The sequence below is a fragment of the Cyphomyrmex costatus genome, unplaced genomic scaffold (assembly GCF_001594065.2).
Source record: "Cyphomyrmex costatus isolate MS0001 unplaced genomic scaffold, Ccosl1.0 scaffold60, whole genome shotgun sequence".
NCBI classification, from domain to species: Eukaryota; Metazoa; Arthropoda; class Insecta; order Hymenoptera; family Formicidae; genus Cyphomyrmex; species Cyphomyrmex costatus.
This window is the reverse complement of record NW_017280156.1, coordinates 775,735-793,582: the sequence shown is the minus strand read 5'-3', so window position 1 is coordinate 793,582 and position 17,848 is coordinate 775,735. Positions and strand designations below refer to the sequence as shown.

Genomic DNA, 17,848 nt, shown 5'->3' with positions numbered 1-17,848 from the left:
TCACAGTAACAAATGTGATCTTGTGCGTTTAGAATGCTCAACCATAATTGGTCGGTACATGCTTATAATTTTGCAATTATTATAACTTATGACAAAAACTTATTTATACGTTGATGATTTTTATTTTATTTTAATTAAAATATTTTAAGAACAATAATAAGTCTTCGAAATGGCTGCCATTTTGAAATTCTTGGTTGTAATTGGTCACTTACCGTTTACATTTCCTTTGTGTAAGGGCTGCGCACAATGGAGGAACAGATATTAGATATTAAAATATTAACCTATTAGAATCGTGTATGCCGGTGTAACTGGTATCTGATAGGTTAATATCTAATATCTGTTCCTCCATTGTGCGCAGCCTTATGACTCTTATATTTCATGAATACAACTACTTATTGTCTAGGGACATCATCTGTAACAGCTTCTTGTTTATTCCAATTTAGTGATTGTTGTGATGGAGACGTCCGCCTTGAATCTGGTGAGTCCTCTTTCTTCGCGTAGCATATTTTTATGTTGTTTCTATATTGTATAACATATTTTTATATTGTTTTGCCAGTTTGTGCCAGTTACTTTAGAAATCAGTACAAGTCAAGTAAAGATAAATGATTATTTATGATCTTTTTTAGGAGAATCATCGACATACTATATTTTATTGAACTAAAATAGATACTAATAAAAAAATACTAATATATGTCATTTTATTGACTAAATTGCGAGGATTATTAGGAATTGTTTTTATATATTTTATTTATTATATATACACACACGCACACGCGCACATACACACACACACACTGAGTCGTCAACGAAATTAATTAATACTTTCGATCTTAGGCACATGAAAAGCAGAGAAGAGCAGAAGCATTGTTACGAGAAGGGAAATTTGAGGAAGCAGCCAAGTGTCATGAGACTGTAGCTGATCTTCTAGCAGAAGCTCATGAGCAACTTGAGTCTAGTCTTATCCATGTACATGCGTCTACTTTGTCTTCTCAAGACACATCAAAATTTTTGACACCTATTCATTCACTTGTCACGTTGGAATCCTTGAATCTACAACGAGATCATCATAAGAGACAAGCATCCGTTGTCAGGTATATAATGTTTATACCATTTCTATTTTTTTTAGCTGAACTTTTTGTACTATTCATCTCTCTTTTCTTTCCATGTTTGAAAAAAAAAGAAGAAAACACATGAACTTTGTAAAAAATTCAGCTAATGAGATCAGATCTTACGTTGCAAATTATCTAACGTAGCTTATTATTTATATGTCACTCTTTATTAATGAAAGGACTTTTATTCATTATTAGAATGAAGCAAGCACAGTATGAGGAATACAAAACAACCTTAGAAAATCATCAAAAAGATCTTCTCAATAAACATGCAGCTAGATATAGTGAAAAAGATAATTGTACAGATATAAGAATTGACAAGTATGACGGCTCTTTACGTCAAGCTATATATAAAACTATCGACGAACAAGACAATCTTCTAAGTTTGATAGATATAAAATTGCCGCTGTCTAGTACTGAAGAAAAAAGTTTCAAACATCCGAAAGACACAAGCACAGTTATAGAAGAGCTCAGAACTGTTAACAGCCAATTACGATCTCTCGTAGGTAGCTTGCTTAGTCAACTAGAAGCAAAAGAAGAAGAAGTACGCCAACTGACAGAGCGTCTTTATGCAGTTTCTACTAATTCTAATGATGATATCAGATCAGAAGAACATCGTCTATGTCCTCTTGATCCTTTACCTCAGTTGACACCTCTCGAAATGCCACTTTTTGATTTTACATCTACGTAAAATATAAGTTTCACGAAAGAGAGGGAACTTTGAAGTGAAATTAATCAATCATAATTAGTGCTGAAAGCTATATTTTCAATTATATTAATATAATTGAGTGTATATAATTCCAAATTTTATATATAAACGATATAGCAAAATTTAATATATATTTTTGTTGTAAATTGTGTATGTATGTGATAGAAAGGAGCATTGTATATACTGAAAAAATTGTATATATTTTTTGTTGTGTTTCTTTAATTTACGCTAAAGATCTGTTCAAAAGTTTGACTGTGTCAAACTAACAGTACGGAAGATTTAATGACTTTTGCGAAAAATTAATAATAAGTGAAGATTGATACCTCAGTAATTGATTACACATCAATCTGTAAATAGATGAGTTTCGAGCAAACCGAGAGTTTCACAGATTATTGTTTGATTATTGGTTCTGAGAATGTAATCCTTTGTAATCTATTATTATGGAAATAAAGCAAAAGTTCAGATTTAAGTGCTGCAATTATTTCGTGAGTGCAAGAGTGTTGCAATTGTGAGAGATTAATTAATTTTGCATTTCCTCTATATTGATCTAAATGTTCGTCATTTTAACATATTTTTGACAAATTAAAAAAATGACAAGAAAAGTATTTATTATCTTACATAACTGCTTTTTAAAACTTTCTTTTTTTGTTTTATTCAAATATTAGACGCATACACACACACACACACACATACTTAATTCACTTTAGATTAAATTTAATAAAGTAGTTACATTAGTTCATTTATGGAAAATACACTTATACGATATTTCTAACAATATCTTCAATAAATGTCTGGATAAAAATATTACGATAATAAATGAGTTGCTCATATATTAGCTTCTTGTTCTTCGCAATGTTCCTAATTTGAAGTGGCAGTGTCTCCACAATTGGAATTGATAATATATAGATAAAAGCGAGGGACTTGTGACCCCCAGCGAAGATATATGTATCAAATTGAAAGATAGTATTATAGTCAGACAAATGCTATCTTCGAGATTATATCATAATCTGCCGTCAATTAAGATGAGATATATCTTGATTAATGCTCTTTCATCAAGAGCCTCCTGTATTGAAGTCAAATACGTACTTTCTTGATTTCTTTTTCTTTTTCTTTTTTCTAATTTTTGTTTTTAAAGAAAGCACATCTTATGAAATTAAATGAGGTCATTCCTTCGGGTGTAAAGAGCAGACTCCATGTCTAGGATGTATCGTGAACTTTTGTAAACAGATATCAGCCACGAGCTTCGTCATAAGATAAATTAATTATCATTAAAAATGCTTTTACACATATTTTAAATATATCGTGTTTTCTGAATAAAACGCATATATGAGATACAGACACTAAACACGCAGATTGAGTCAATGTTTAACGTGTTTATTCAAGATATTAAATCATATTAATCCAGCGTTGCCAAATAGTAACAGCGTTAAGTTGAATATCCGATAATTATTATTTATTCAACAAAAAGATTCTAAATAATGACATGTATATTTTTCCAAGTAAAACAATATGCGTAGTGATACAAGATTACAATTTTTAATATCTCAAATGGCATAAGATAAAATATTTTTTTACTTTAATTAGTTTGCCAACTGTAAATCAATAAATTATAAATATTATCCAATAACTTATTATTATTAGTTGTAAATCAATAAATTATAAATATTATCCAATAATTATATTTATTAGTTATAAAAATCAATAAATTACAAATATTACTCAATAATTATTATATTTATTAGTTGTAAATTAACTAATAAAATATTATTAATTTATTTAGAATTAATTTAATATAACAATTATGTAATACAAAAGGACTAATAAGAATCTGATAAATAGAAATGCATTTATTGTGACTGCCTCTCTTGACTCCGATTGCGTTTGCGAGATGTTGACCGTTTGACGATCTATTTACTATTGATATGTTATGGACAATTTGAACATGGTGAAACTCTGTTTCAATCGGTCATTCAATCGTTTGGTGAACAAAGACGATTTTATCTTGTCCAGAATGTCCATCGCATCTTTTTTTTTTCAAAATAACACTTTTATCGTATATCTATTTAGCGTTTTAAAATATAATAAGTCAAATTTTTTTATATATAATTGAAGATGTACATGTTTCAGCTGTATCATACAGCTGAAACATGTAATGTTAATTAAAGTAAAGTTTATTCTTTGATTGTGTAGTATCTCAATACTCTTTTATTTGAATATTTGATAAACTATTTCTACTTATCAGACTCTTAATTATTGGTCCTTTTGTATTACATAATTGTTATTTTTAAATTAAGATCCTGTACTTAACTATTATTTTAATTTAATTTATATATATATTGTGTCTTCTGTTTAAAAGATAATATCTTATACTTTGAAATAAGTCTTACGAGACCAATTTTTTTTTTATCAAATCTACCTTTCTGATTAATAGTATACAATACAACGGTATGCAAGGGTTTCTTATCGGAATTAATCGGAATTAATCGCATATCACGATCACATGTCGTACTAACGTATACTTATTCACGGCGGCATGAGAACATCACGTGAGTCTCAGCTGTGCACTCTCTGCTTATTCGCACAACAGGGAATCTTTTTAATATCTCACTCACTACGGAGTCTCGTAAACCAATCGCAATAAATGCAACATATTACTGTACAAAATTTCCGTCGACGTAAATGCGTATCTAATTATCATATTTATGTTAAGTCATTGCATGGAATGCTCCACTAACGAAGAAAACATTCTATAAAATATCGATAAGATATTACGTTTTTTTAAAAATATTTTCAGATACTCAATATTTCCAATATTTTCTAAATACTTCTCTAACATTGCCCTTGTGGAAAAATACTATTACATTGGTGAAAAATCTATCGAAACAAAAAAGTATATATACAATATTGGATTCGAATGGTTTTCAAATATTTCCAATCACTTTTTTTTCGTGAATTCAATAGTACTTTTCCATAAGGATGACTATATCCTTTTTATCGTACATCATTGTTTTATCAATGTGGAATTATTCCTATTCGACGAAAATATCCGAGAAAAGCTACATAGAGATTTTGTAACGTGTTTTCAGATTAAATCTTTATTGCAGCAATACTCAGAAATGGAGCATACTGATTGTGTCATTTATTTTCTTCCCTTGACTATATTTATTTCGAAATATTACACATACATATTTAATTCTACAATGTGTAATTTTGTTGTAATGTAAAACTGAAACAAGAGACGAAATGTCAAGAAAATTATTATTACCACAGAGTAGTATTAAACTGGACTTTACCTAGAAGATAATAAAGTAGTTGAAAAACAGACTATTGCTTACGTCTTACTGTCAATTAAATTATAAAAAAATGTAAATGAAATCCTTGAATAATTACAAACAAATATCACATGATTAAAAAAATGCTTACGTTATTATTGTACTTAAATCTATAATAAAAGGTATTCCAATTGCAGATGCGGTATATTTAGACGCTGGATTTAACATGATTGCAAAAAGATAAACAATTAAGATTTGTTATCGAGTTCATTTGATATTTTTAGACGATGATATACATTCATATCTACTTGTCCTTATAATAAACATCGTTGGAAAATTTTCTGCATTGTTCCTTGATGCTTTAATTTTAATCATTTAAGTTAAAAATTGCTTCATATGTCTCAGGTAGAATAGAGTTATATGATGATATTACAGGATGTTATTATGACAACATTTGATACCTAAAAACCAACTTTAAATAACATAAATGAGTCATGATGATATTCTTATAATACTATTATGATATCTACGTTCTACTTGGGTAATATCTAAAATTTGATTACCTAAATGACATTTGAAAAATCAAATTACATTAAACGGAAAAACTACATATCTGTAAGATCTATCGATATTTATCTGAAGCGACTCTCAGACGATCAATATTGTATAATATTTGATTTTATACAATCTTATTAATCGTCTAGAGATTATATGTTAAGCTTACTATTCTGTTTGTTTTGAATTATTTAAAAAGGACATTAATATATTATAATATTATATAAAGAGTAATTGTGTATATAATATTGATCGTCTATGGGCTGCTTATACAATTCAAGAAATATAAAATTATATAATCACTTCAATGATTGTTCCGTCAGGAAATTAGGTGAAGTGAGGTTTACGTAAGATCTGCTCCTTTTCAAACAATTCTGAACTAGTTCTGAACTAGTTCTGTGCGATAATTAGTGCACAATAAGTTAGAGTGAAAGAAACTACACCTGTCTCACTTTAAATGTTGCACCAGTGTGTACCGCAAACTCGAGGTGGAAAAAGAACAGACCTGCAGTATTTTTAAGACATGTAATTCTTCAATGTCTAAATTTTTAAAAGTATCTTCGAACGGTGGTTCTGTATTTTATTTAGATTTTAAATATGTGTATGTAAAATAAGAGAGCAAGTATATAAAAACTTACATGCTATTTTTTATTATTCATAATAACATTAAATTCTTTAATTATACGCGTTATCCCGTTTTACTATATATTAGCGATAAGTCGTCGACCGATGCAGATGCGATACGAAAGAGACGCAACAAGCTTTGTTTATTGCTGTATCAACACGGAGTGTCGTTCGCGCGTTACATTTTGTTCCGCATTATCTCTCGTGATTTTACGTCAAACTGTAGTATCTAATTAAGCAGAATTTTGCAGAACACGCAAAAATACGATGTCAGGACATAGTTCACATAATATTCCGTTCCGGAACGGAACGGAATTTTTCCCGCGACAATACGTCAGCGTTGCGCTCAGAGTTTATCAATTTGGCTTAAAAGTTGATAAATACTGAATAAAACCCTCCAGGCACGCGTGCGTCGCAATTATCGCACAGCCTTCCTCTTGTCCGCCCCGAGAGGACAAAAATCCTCTCCCCGGCAGAGACGGCAATAATTGTGAATGACGCGTGAGATCTCTTATCTTGGTGACGTGTGACGTTGTATTTATCGTATAAAACACCGGCCGTGCGCGATTCAGACAGTACTGGTTCTTACCTCAGCGTAGTCAAATAAGGTAGAAATAAGGGCGCAGCAAACTCTTGATTTCCCACGAAAGCTATCAAGTTACATTTCAACGATCTAGTCAATTGCAATATATTTCCAATCACACAGACGCAAAGTAAGTCTATATTATTTTTTATTATTTTTTTAATTTTGTGAAACTTTAATGAATTTGTATAAACGTCACAATTGTATTATGAAACTCAAAGAGCATCCTTTTAATAAATGTGTCACATCGAGATCATACATCTTTGCTTGTTGATTACATCTGCTTGTTTCTAATATCCTGCCAGACAAAGGATACGTCAAGCCTTTCTCCTTTGATATTCGCTCGATGAGCAACAAAGAGTAGGAAACGGTCTCTTTGCCTCTTCTTTTATAATTGACATTTGAATCTCATTTTCAAAAATTTTTTAATAATTATTGCATTACAATAATTGTTCAAAATATTAATCGTAAAGTGTATTTATATAAATGCAAGACTTTAATTGTCTTGAATATTAAGAAACCGAGAACTTCGAGGAGTCTTAAAAGTTTAAAATTTTTTGAAACTCTTGGAAGTCTCTCGTATGCCTAGAAAATCTTGCTTTAAAATGTTTAAATTCCTGAAAATTTTAAATTCTCAGAAACGTATTTCAATGTCTGTATATAAAGGTTATAACGTAGAGAATGGAATAAAATAACATTATAAAATATTGAACAAGAGAAACGAAAGAAAAAATGAATTTTTTCAAATTTTCAAGACTTTCAAAACATTCAATACTTTTAAAACTCTTTTATTTAAAACAGTTAATTTTTTAAATTAGATTTAAAACAAAATTAATAACTTCGTCTGTACATAAAATTGAGAATAAATTAAAGCAATAATGCAAAATGTTATAAAAAAATATTTTCAACACTTTCCAAACGTTTAAGATTGTTACTAAGTTTAAGACAATTTTTTTTGCATTCATTCAGTATTTCTTATTATACATTGTTGCGCCCACGTAATGAGTACTACAAAAAGCTTTCCAACACAAAGATTCATTTGTACATACTTCAACAATTAAAATCATTATTTACTTTTTCTTCTACAAATATTTGTTCTTTCATTAATAAAGTCTTACACACGCACACGTACGTACATGTTATATTGAACACACATACATTAACTGTTCTTTATATTTTTTTAAGAAATATACCTAATAAAACAATTTATTCATAGATGCTGGTTGGTGGTGCTGTTAGCTACGTCGCTGGAAAGCAGGCGGTTCGCACAGTTTATTGGCGAACTGCGAACAATGGTCGTCTTTTGAAGACAGCAAAAACCTGCATGTTTCAAGGACCGCCCAAGCCTGCGAGATCGTCAACCGCAGCTTCTTCGGCGTGCCCTGCGCAGTCACATATGGACCTGATACCTAAATTTATTTAAAAGCTTTACGAAAAAGCTGTGTTTTAACATGAAAGTTATTCGTTATACACGGCGAACTATGTACATACAAGAAATTATTAATTATTTAATCTCAAAATGTATATTTATAAAGTGACGACGCAATAAAGCAAACTATTATTTATTTCTTCCAATAAATATCGCTATTTTTAATTTTATCCTCATGCACACAGACACATACTAACGCTAAATATTCCTAATGGATTCCATAAAAGATTTCTAAACTCGCATAAAAGCATCCAAAGAGTACTCCGGAATATTTTGAAATATTTATGGAATGTAAAAAAACAACATTCAGATATTATTTAAAAATTTCACTCATATATAATTTCTCCAAAACTTTTGAGTCTAATCGTCTTTAAACCTTTTGAACAAAATTTTTCTATAAACACCATATTGCTTTTATCATGGAGCCTAATTTTGAGGCAATTATAGGACTGATCGCGGAAAAATACGGCGATTTTTATATTCTTAGTTCTCAGATATAATTCTTATTGACGATTAAATGCTCTCCACTGTGATTCTCTGTTGACAGAGATGTGTATTACTCCTTTGCTCGCGATTTTTGTAATATGTTCATATATTTTGAACATTTCTTCGATATTTGTACTTTTTGTGATTCTTTTATTACCCCGGAATATTTGGTACATTGGAAATACAAATCAAACTTTCTATGAATATTTAAAATTAGTTACAAAGTATATACACACATCTACCTACTTTAAATATTGTGGCCTGGTCTCACCAGCTCCGATTAACTTAACCCTTTTACCATACAAGTCTGGATCACTAGTGATCGAGCGATTCCTGTTCATGTAAGTTTTCATGAATCTTTCGGTAATTATAAATTATACTACATTTTATTATTTTCCAAAACAAAATTTTAATATTTATTCTAGAAAGTTGAAAGTATGTTAGTGAATTTTTTGAGATTTTTTTGAATAATTCTGAATAGGTGAAAAAACGAACGGATTCGAAGTGACCCATGTTTGTACAGATGAGGCACCAAATTGTAGCTAGTATCGTAAGGGTTAATACTTAATCAATTGATGTGTTACATTTTGGAACTGATCAATCACATTTGCTGTTCAGCAGACTTGATTAATCACGGTCAATTAGTTTAATTGAAGCTGGTGAAACTGGATCTATATCTCGATATATTTTGAGAAAATTACAATGCACACAATATACCCGCGCGCGCGCACGCACGCACGCACACACACACACACACACACACACACACACACATCGCGCTAGTTTTAATGACAGCCTTCAAATTAAAAATTTCTTTTTTAATAACAGTATTACTTAATTTACCTTTTTTATTATTACTAATAAAGAAAGATTTTGATAGATTTCATTTTAGAAAGTATAAGAAAAAAATGTTTTGTGACGTGTAATTGAATAGAATTTTTATTTTTATTTGACTACAAACAAACGTAACGTATATCAGAGAATTGTAACGATGTTGATTTTTTTTCGTTTTCACCAAGATTGATTCGAATTAATCTGTTTAGTCTTTTTTTTTTTAGTTTAAATATGTTTTAACTTCTCTGAAAGTTTGATTGATGTAAATAATAAAAAATGCAATCAGATAAGATTTGTCAGCTTCCGTTCTTTTACTCATCAAAGAGAGAGGAAATAAGGACGATAGATGCAATAAAACTGGAAGAAAAGCAAAAATAGTATCTGCCGAAATACTTAACGTCGATATGGCATTGAGACAATATCGCGTCGACAGGGGTAGTAAGAGGGTAAAAGTTACGCCGCGTCGGCGCAGTAGCGTGTTTATTGATTTTGCAAGCAAAGCTATCCCATACAGCCCGACATCGATTCGACCGCGAAGAAGAACTGAGCACCGGTTTGACAGTCGATATAATCGGAGAGTCCAATCCGTTCGACGAAAAGAGTGGAACGGCTGCTCGACGGTGAACGGATACCGCGGCGCGTTGTGTCCGGTGCGCGAATGTAACGAGGGTTGCGTGTTTCATCCGGTGGCTGGGGAAATACGCTCCGACGGGCGAGCGTTTCCTTATTCCGCACGAAAGCAAACTCGGAATCATGCAGAACTATGGACACGAGGATTACGACTATGGTATGTCGAATGATGCCCAACCGTCGGGCAGAGTTCTCCCTCAGATGCCAAGCGCCAGGCCAATGGTGGACCCACAGGCTGAGGGTGAGGTCGATCCCACCATGTACCCCCAACCGAAGGAGGCCACGCATAAGATTCGCGGTAAGAGCGACATCCTGGAGTACCTCTTCGGTGCCGTCGACCAGGAACTCCTCACCGTGAAGACTTTCTATTTTTTCTTCTATTCGGCCTTCGGCTCCCTATTTCCGCTTATGGGGGTGTATTTCAAGCAGATGGGCATGAACGCAGGTCAATGCGGCCTCCTCATCGGTCTCAGGCCATTCATTGAATTCCTGAGCGCCCCTTTCTGGGGTTCCTTGGCCGATAGGTGAGGCCGTGTTCCTTTCTTAGAAATATGCGTGCATTATCTTGCGTCAAAAGTTGCTGGATCATCGTTTCGTAGAAAAGAATACAGGTAGCGCAGATCGTTTTCGATAGCACTATTCGAAGTTAAATGCTAGCTAAAAAAATTGTCTTACCAATTTGTAGTCATTATTAACTTTTTAAAAATTTAAAATCTGCAAATGCATGATGTCTGTCATGCATTAGTTTTTGCTCGAGAATGATTTACAAAAGATATCTATATTAAAAAAGATATCTATATAATCTTAATATATTTTTGTTATGCAATGAAATCTATTAAAATAATTATAAAACAATAGATTGATGAAAAAGAATTTATACTAAGAATTTTTTTAAATAATTTCAAAAAAATATTTAACGGTTTAAAAACTTTCAAACAAATAATCACTTTTAAAAATTATTTCATTTTTAATATCTTAGTCGACTAACAAGAACTTTATTTAAACGATACTATCTTTCTAGTACATATATAAAAGTACATAATTTTAGTAAAATTATTATACTTTTTAATAAAGACAGCGATACCTGCAAAAATTAAAACGAATAATGCTTCTGAGACTTTTACGATTATCTGGTATCTTGAAAGATACCAGAAGGTTTACGGGTTATCCGATTCTCGCCCTGATGAAGTGAACAGCAAAATTCACGAGACATTGGCATTAGTAATGGATAAAAACATAGAGATAACCCGCAAACCTTTTGGTATCTTTGAATTTAAAACAAATTTTTATTAAAATAAATAAAGATAAATTACTTAAGAGATCAGACAGATGTTGGTGTGTGATTTATAAAATTTATGATATTGAATTAAAAATTGGAAACATATCGAATTTTTATAATTATTTAATACAAATAAGAAAATATAGAATAAGGTCTGATTATTTACAAAAATAAAGAAGGCATAGAACCAATGTTTGTCTAGGTCTTTCTTCGTAATTGTACACGAAATTTATCAAATCCGTGAGAGTTTTTGCTCGACGAGCAAGTGCTCTTATCACTCGACTATTCTTGACGTAGTAAAGCCAGGGACACACAAAAAACTAAGCTGTAAGCAGCAAGCAAATTGTGCATTTCTTTTTATTTACCTTTTTGAAAATATTCATATTTGAAGATAAAAAAGACGAAAAAATAAGTGAACTTTTACATTGCTCTTTATTTGTCTATAGATGGCAAAAAGGTAAACTTCTCTTATTGGCTTCCCTTTCTTGCTGGATTATTTTCACTCTGCCATTGGGCTTCGTTCAACCTCCACCTACTTCTTGTATGGTTAGTACAAATGACACTCCTTATTTGGAAGCGTCCAATAGAGAACAAAGAATTGTAAAAAGATCGGCCGACTTGGGTGAATTCTATTACCCCGAGAATAAAGAAGAATATCTGGAGGTCGCATCCAACGTCGTCTTCGAAAGATTACGACGAAGTACGGATGATAATGAAATACTTGATTATAAGAAGGAACCGAACTCAAAGGAATTTAGTACATTTGGATCTTATGACATTAAGAAAAATGATATTAGAAAGTTCGATAAGGGCGGTTATATTATATACGATTTGAGAAACAACAGAGTCAGGAGACAAGCATCCATCACAGATAAGGATGATACCGGAAATCTCAGGTATAAATTATTATCAGAAAGTAATGTTGACAATGCAGATGCAACGGGAATCGACTTGGAAGCGTTGCAAATGAAAAATCGTCCAGCCGATGTATTGGAATATAAACGTTTCATGAAGGTATAAATTTATGTTTACTACTACCTTATCTCTAATCTAAAAATCTTTTATAAAGGTTGCGTATTTTTTAACCCTAGAATATTATTGATACGTAAATTACACGAACAACCTAGCCATGATTGCGCTCAGCAAAAAAGCAGCTTTGCAATTGTTGTAAAATTCTTATATTACACACATTAATACATTTATATTCAATAAACTAAGGTCAAGATCTTAGTTCTAAATAAATTATATTAAAGGATTTTATCATATAATTTCAAAAAATTAATAGTGCTCTATTTTCTTTTTTTTAATTAATAACTATTCTTGTTTTTTATTTGTGTTTATAAGAATTAAAATTATAAATATTTTGTCATTAAAAGTGTGAAATGTATAAAATACTTGTACTATATTAAGAGTAACATATTTTCTTATAATACATAAAATTTACGTATCGATAGCAATATTGTGTCATTTAACAGTTAATGTTTCAGGTTTAAAAAAAATAATAATATATAATTTAATTATACGATTTCAAATTTTTTTAGCGTCTATTTCTTTGTTAGATATACAATTTACATAGTTATTTTTATTACACAAAATTATATAATTACATGCACATTAATAAAACACTCGTATGTTTGCTTTATAGAACGAACCAATGGCTGAGAGAACAGTTCCGAAAAAGGCTTACGTTCGTCCCAAAACGCGTGTAAAACCGCCACCAGAGAAGATAATGGTAAAACGAGATGTGGAGGCAAGACAAACCTTCTTTGATAAGGATGACATGGTTAAGATCAATAGCAATGAGGAAGAAAACGAAAAAAATATAGATACGTCATTGATGAGACGTCGCAGAAGTATAAGAATGCTTCATGGCCCTATTGGACCTAATCAGTTGTCACCCCTATCGGTCACTTATGCCTCAAATTATAATGAAAAAGAGAATAAGGAATGGGTGAAACCGCTTTTCAGTTCCATAGTCTACAGATTACCGGTAAATCACAATCTGACTGATTTTATTACATAACTTTTGAAAACAATAATTCGTGTCTGTAAAGACATAATTAATTAATGTAGTAAAATAGAGATTTACAAGAAGAATATTAATTTAATATGCTGATTAAATGTGATTTTAGGATATTCAAAAAACGTTCTTCCTTCTGCTATTGTTGGTAGTAGTCGGTGAATTTTTTTCGGCACCTGCCATAACATTAGCCGATTCAGCTGTTATCACTTTACTTGGTGAAGACGCTGATAGGTAATAATTAGAATGTCATTGAAGAATAATAAGGCAATTTTGTTTTCTTTTTTTCCAATAAAATACTTTCGGGAGGCAAATATTTACGTTAATTCGTAAAGTTAATAATTTTTTTTTTTCTAGATATGGTCATCAACGTATGTTTGGAAGTCTCGGATGGGGTTTGGCCATGTTCTTCGTTGGCATCGCCCTTGATCATAGCACCGCATTTCCGGATCATCCCTGCAAACCTGACGAGAGAGAAAAAAATTACACGATTTGTTTTGCAATATTTAGCGTTTTAATGGGTGCCGCGCTGATAACAGCAACACAAATTAATTTCAAATATGACTTTGCTCCCGCTGAGCCGGTAAGTCTATTTCAATATCTATATATTGTAATAAAATATTGCTGCTAAAAACTATATGAAAATATCAATAAGATTGTTTCTTCCATGAATATTTTCTCTCTTCTTCTTTAAGAAATTTCGAGCGAATAATTATTATGAAAAAATAAAAAATTTTTAATTAATTACTTTTATAGAAATTTGATATTAGAAGGTAACTTTGAGTATTAAAAAACTGTTTTGTGGTTTTAATTAATCGGTATCTTTCAACATTATAAATTGACTAGTATTAAATTTCTGTAAAACCTATAAGATTTAATAAGATTTATAAGATTTATTACACTTATAAGATTTGTTAAACTTTTATTAATTATATCGTATTTTATATATAGGAAGTGGTGAAACCTCCGGCCGAGCCAACACGAGAAGAGCAGCTTCAAAGTCAGTTATCCCAGCAACTTAATCTGCCTGGGCTTCAGGATTCTTCTGCCGCTGTAGATCCTAAGCCTCCACCTCCCGAAGGGAAGGTCTGTATCTATTTGTTTAGCAAAATCTTTTAAATAGATAGCTTTTACGTAACATTTACGTAATATTTATTAATTGAAGTAAAATGAAAAAATGTATATAAAAATCACGTTATTTTGATTTATTTACTATGTGTGTGTTATGTGAAGAAATCTTATAAATGAATTATCAGCATCAACAAAAGTAATCTTATGTTTTAACGATTTCCTAATTTTAGACTAAGATGTTTGCCCAAACAATAAAGGAAATACCAGAATGGGTGACAGTGTTCAAGCAATTTAAAGATGTAAAATGCGCGTCGTTTCTTTTCGTCGCGTGGTTCATGGGATTTGGCATAGGATTGATCTTCACTTTCCTATTCTGGCATCTTCAGGATTACGGTGGTTCGCCGACTCTCTTCGGCGTTGCGTCTGTGATCAATCACATTTCCGAGATCTTCGCGTACTTCTTCAGTTTCAAACTTATTCGACAAATCGGACACGTGAAGGTAAACAAATCTTATAATAGTAATTGCTTCCAATACGTCAGCAAGTTATATATTGAAGTTATATTACAATAGAATTCTATTTACACAAACTTATCGGGAGACAAGACAATTCCGATAACTAAATAGCTTAGATAATACAGGTTTACTAATTCTTCCTTTTATTAGTACTTATTAGTTCCAATAATAAGAACTGATGACGCCGTACTTTGGTCAATATAGAAACTCGAATTTAGATCTCAGCATAAACTTATTCGTATAAATGGAAAGAAAATTAACAGAGTTCTACTGTAATTGAATTTCAATTATAAAATTGTTCTTTATTTGAAGGCACATTTTAAATGTTTTTTCGACACATCCTATTTTTTTTTTTCAAAATTAGAAAAACCCTTTAAAAATATCAATTTTGCGCAATTTTGTTTGCGAAACTGTTTTATAGTACTTTGATATATTTTTAATTTATACGTATTAATTTCGTGTTTATAATTTAATATAATATCACTTTTATACAAAGACTAGAAAAAAATTTTCTGGTCGCTTTTCTTATTATTTACGCTCTGTTGATAATTATTGTACTATCTGTACATTTCAGGTATTGTGTCTGGGTCTGGGCGGAAATGTACTCCGATTTCTCTATATATCTTGGCTGAAAAATCCGTGGTGGGTATTACCCTTCGAATTTATTCAGGGTATTACGCACGCGGCAGTTTGGGCGGCATGCTGCAGTTACATCGCTCATAATACACCGGCACAATTGCGTTCGAGCGCGCAAGGTGTTCTTCAGGGACTTCATCATGGGCTTGGAAGAGGTTGCGGTGCGGTAATTGGTGGCATGTTCGTCGCAGCTTATGGTAAGCTTTTAATATTCAATATAAAGAAAAAAGACAATCATGCATAGATCCTCACAAATTATTATTGATTTAAGACCCGAACGATTTACATAACATTGATTTTTTATACATATTGCAAATTATTTAAACGTCAGAAATTTTTATTACATAAAATAATATTATACTAATTAGATTTCGCTCGTTTTTTGCTTCTTTATACTTTGCAATGCAAAGTATAAAGAAAAATTGGTCTGAATCGAGAGCGGTAATAAGATTTTTTAATTAATAAATTTCTAGTTTACAATATTACTAAGAAACAACATAAAATAAAAATATAAATAAATATAAAAATAATATCGAACGTTTCGGAACTCACACAGGTCCTTTTTCAGCAATTCATAAAAATGTTTCGATATCAACGAGATAAAATATATAATATTATAACGTATAATCTTACGTCAAAGCGACATGGTGTGGTATTGTACTGGTATGGCAATTTGAAGAGAAATGATTCTTCTGTTTTCGTGTGAGTGTGGAAGTTGTGTAAAATGTATGAAAACAGAAGTATCATTACTTATTCGTGCGATTCTGTCAAGCGCAGGTGTTGCAATAGTTACAAAAAGAATCATTTCTCTTCAAACAAATTATCACACCAGCACAATAATGATATTGTATACTAGAAATTTATTAATTAAAAAATCTTATTACCGCTCGATTTAGACGATTTTTTCTTAATATTATATTAATTTATAATAATGTTTATCGAATAACAATCATCGATGTTTAATGTGCAGGTACGACTGCAACTTTCCGAGCATACGGTCTCATTTGCGGAATCGTCCTAGCTGTCTTTGTGTTCATCAATTTCTATAGAAAGGATACCGGTTTTGTATCCGAGCTGCCACAGACGGAAGATCCGCATCAGGTAGCCGAAGCTACTCATTTGGCACCGCACGGTGTACCGAGCAATGCAATACCGCGTGCTCTCAGTTCCACTCGCTTACATGAACTGGCTAATCAAGATGCTGGCTATGGGGCGACTTATCAGACCGCTGGTGGGAATCTCGCGGTACCCGGTGCTAACGGAGGTAAGGAATCATGTCATTAGGAACGTGGAAATTTTACATGTAATCTATCGCCTTTAGAATATTTGTAATATCGCAATCTAACTTTCTATTGCTTTATCGTTTAACTTTTTTTTATGTTTCGCTGACGCAGGTTCTGGCAACCCAACGAACCCATTCTTAAACGGCGGAGGTGGTGGCGAAGGTGGATATAATTATGGTATGACTGGCAAGGGAGAGGACGAGTATATTCGTAGGAGCTTCCAGGTTCAGTAAAACCATTCTCATTAAAACGTCCGGCAAAGAGAGGACGCAATATTTCTGTCGATAAGAGAATAAAAAAACAAACAAACAAACAAAAAAAAAACAAATGATATACAAAAACGGAAGGAAGACGCTGTTGGCTTTATTGCCCACATCTTTTACGAGAGGCTACACACTCGCTGAACAAGAAATCCTATCTATGCTTTGCCACGAGAACAAATTATTTATATTCCAAACGGTATGCGTTACTTAGCGACAATTGATGACATGTAACTTTCCTGTTTGATAGATCTACAGTGAAGTGGTCGGTAGGGAATTCGATGTCGTAAAACCAACTATCCAACTACACGCCCAACAACCATGCACCAATCCCTTTCATCAACACGACTACGACTGGTAACGACTCGATCTGTCGCGATGCCGCGGGCATCCCAATTTGTTCCCCACGACGATATACTGAAATGTGAACGCTTAAGAAGACATTACTGAACAAATAGTAACATAAATATAAATATCCATACGGATGGATACGTATGCGTGCATAGGAATCCACGTGCAAAGCACATATATGACATATTATAAGATTAATGAA

At 31.8% G+C, this 17,848-nt stretch overlaps 2 protein-coding genes across 3 annotated transcripts; both read left to right on the top strand.

Annotated features, from left to right (window-relative positions):
• Nucleotides 1-451: 451 nt before the first annotated feature.
• On the top strand, nucleotides 452-1,800 carry LOC108779563 (nuclear receptor-binding factor 2). The gene is made up of 3 exons (XM_018546992.1): nucleotides 452-478; nucleotides 835-1,091; nucleotides 1,308-1,800. The coding sequence occupies exons 1-3, from the start codon at nucleotides 455-457 to the stop codon at nucleotides 1,798-1,800; spliced, it is 774 nt and encodes a 257-aa protein (XP_018402494.1). The 5' UTR covers nucleotides 452-454.
• Nucleotides 1,801-10,222: 8,422 nt separating this feature from the next.
• Nucleotides 10,223-17,848, top strand: jef (major facilitator superfamily domain-containing protein 6 jef). Of its 2 annotated transcripts, none has more exons than XM_018546960.1 (11): nucleotides 10,223-10,755; nucleotides 11,957-12,524; nucleotides 13,156-13,500; nucleotides 13,643-13,764; nucleotides 13,888-14,113; nucleotides 14,482-14,616; nucleotides 14,832-15,101; nucleotides 15,691-15,949; nucleotides 16,723-17,016; nucleotides 17,147-17,259; nucleotides 17,546-17,848. In XM_018546960.1, the coding sequence occupies exons 1-11, from the start codon at nucleotides 10,355-10,357 to the stop codon at nucleotides 17,654-17,656; spliced, it is 2,844 nt and encodes a 947-aa protein (XP_018402462.1). In that variant the 5' UTR covers nucleotides 10,223-10,354; the 3' UTR covers nucleotides 17,657-17,848. The 2 variants fall into 2 exon arrangements, with proteins under 2 accessions (XP_018402462.1, XP_018402463.1); XM_018546961.1 differs by having other exon boundaries at nucleotides 17,147-17,212; nucleotides 17,546-17,622.

Excerpts from the sequence above, each read along its gene's own strand:
- LOC108779563 (XM_018546992.1), top strand. The coding sequence starts at position 455 with ATGGAGACGTCCGCCTTGAATCTG. Across the intron at positions 479-834 it reads AGACGTCCGCCTTGAATCTG|GCACATGAAAAGCAGAGAAG; the intron begins GTGAGTCCTCTT and ends TTTCGATCTTAG. Across the intron at positions 1,092-1,307 it reads AGACAAGCATCCGTTGTCAG|AATGAAGCAAGCACAGTATG; the intron begins GTATATAATGTT and ends ATTCATTATTAG.
- jef (XM_018546960.1), top strand. The coding sequence starts at position 10,355 with ATGCAGAACTATGGACACGAGGATTACGACTATGGTATGTCGAATGAT. Across the intron at positions 15,102-15,690 it reads GACAAATCGGACACGTGAAG|GTATTGTGTCTGGGTCTGGG; the intron begins GTAAACAAATCT and ends TGTACATTTCAG. Across the intron at positions 17,260-17,545 it reads ATATTCGTAGGAGCTTCCAG|ATCTACAGTGAAGTGGTCGG; the intron begins GTTCAGTAAAAC and ends CCTGTTTGATAG.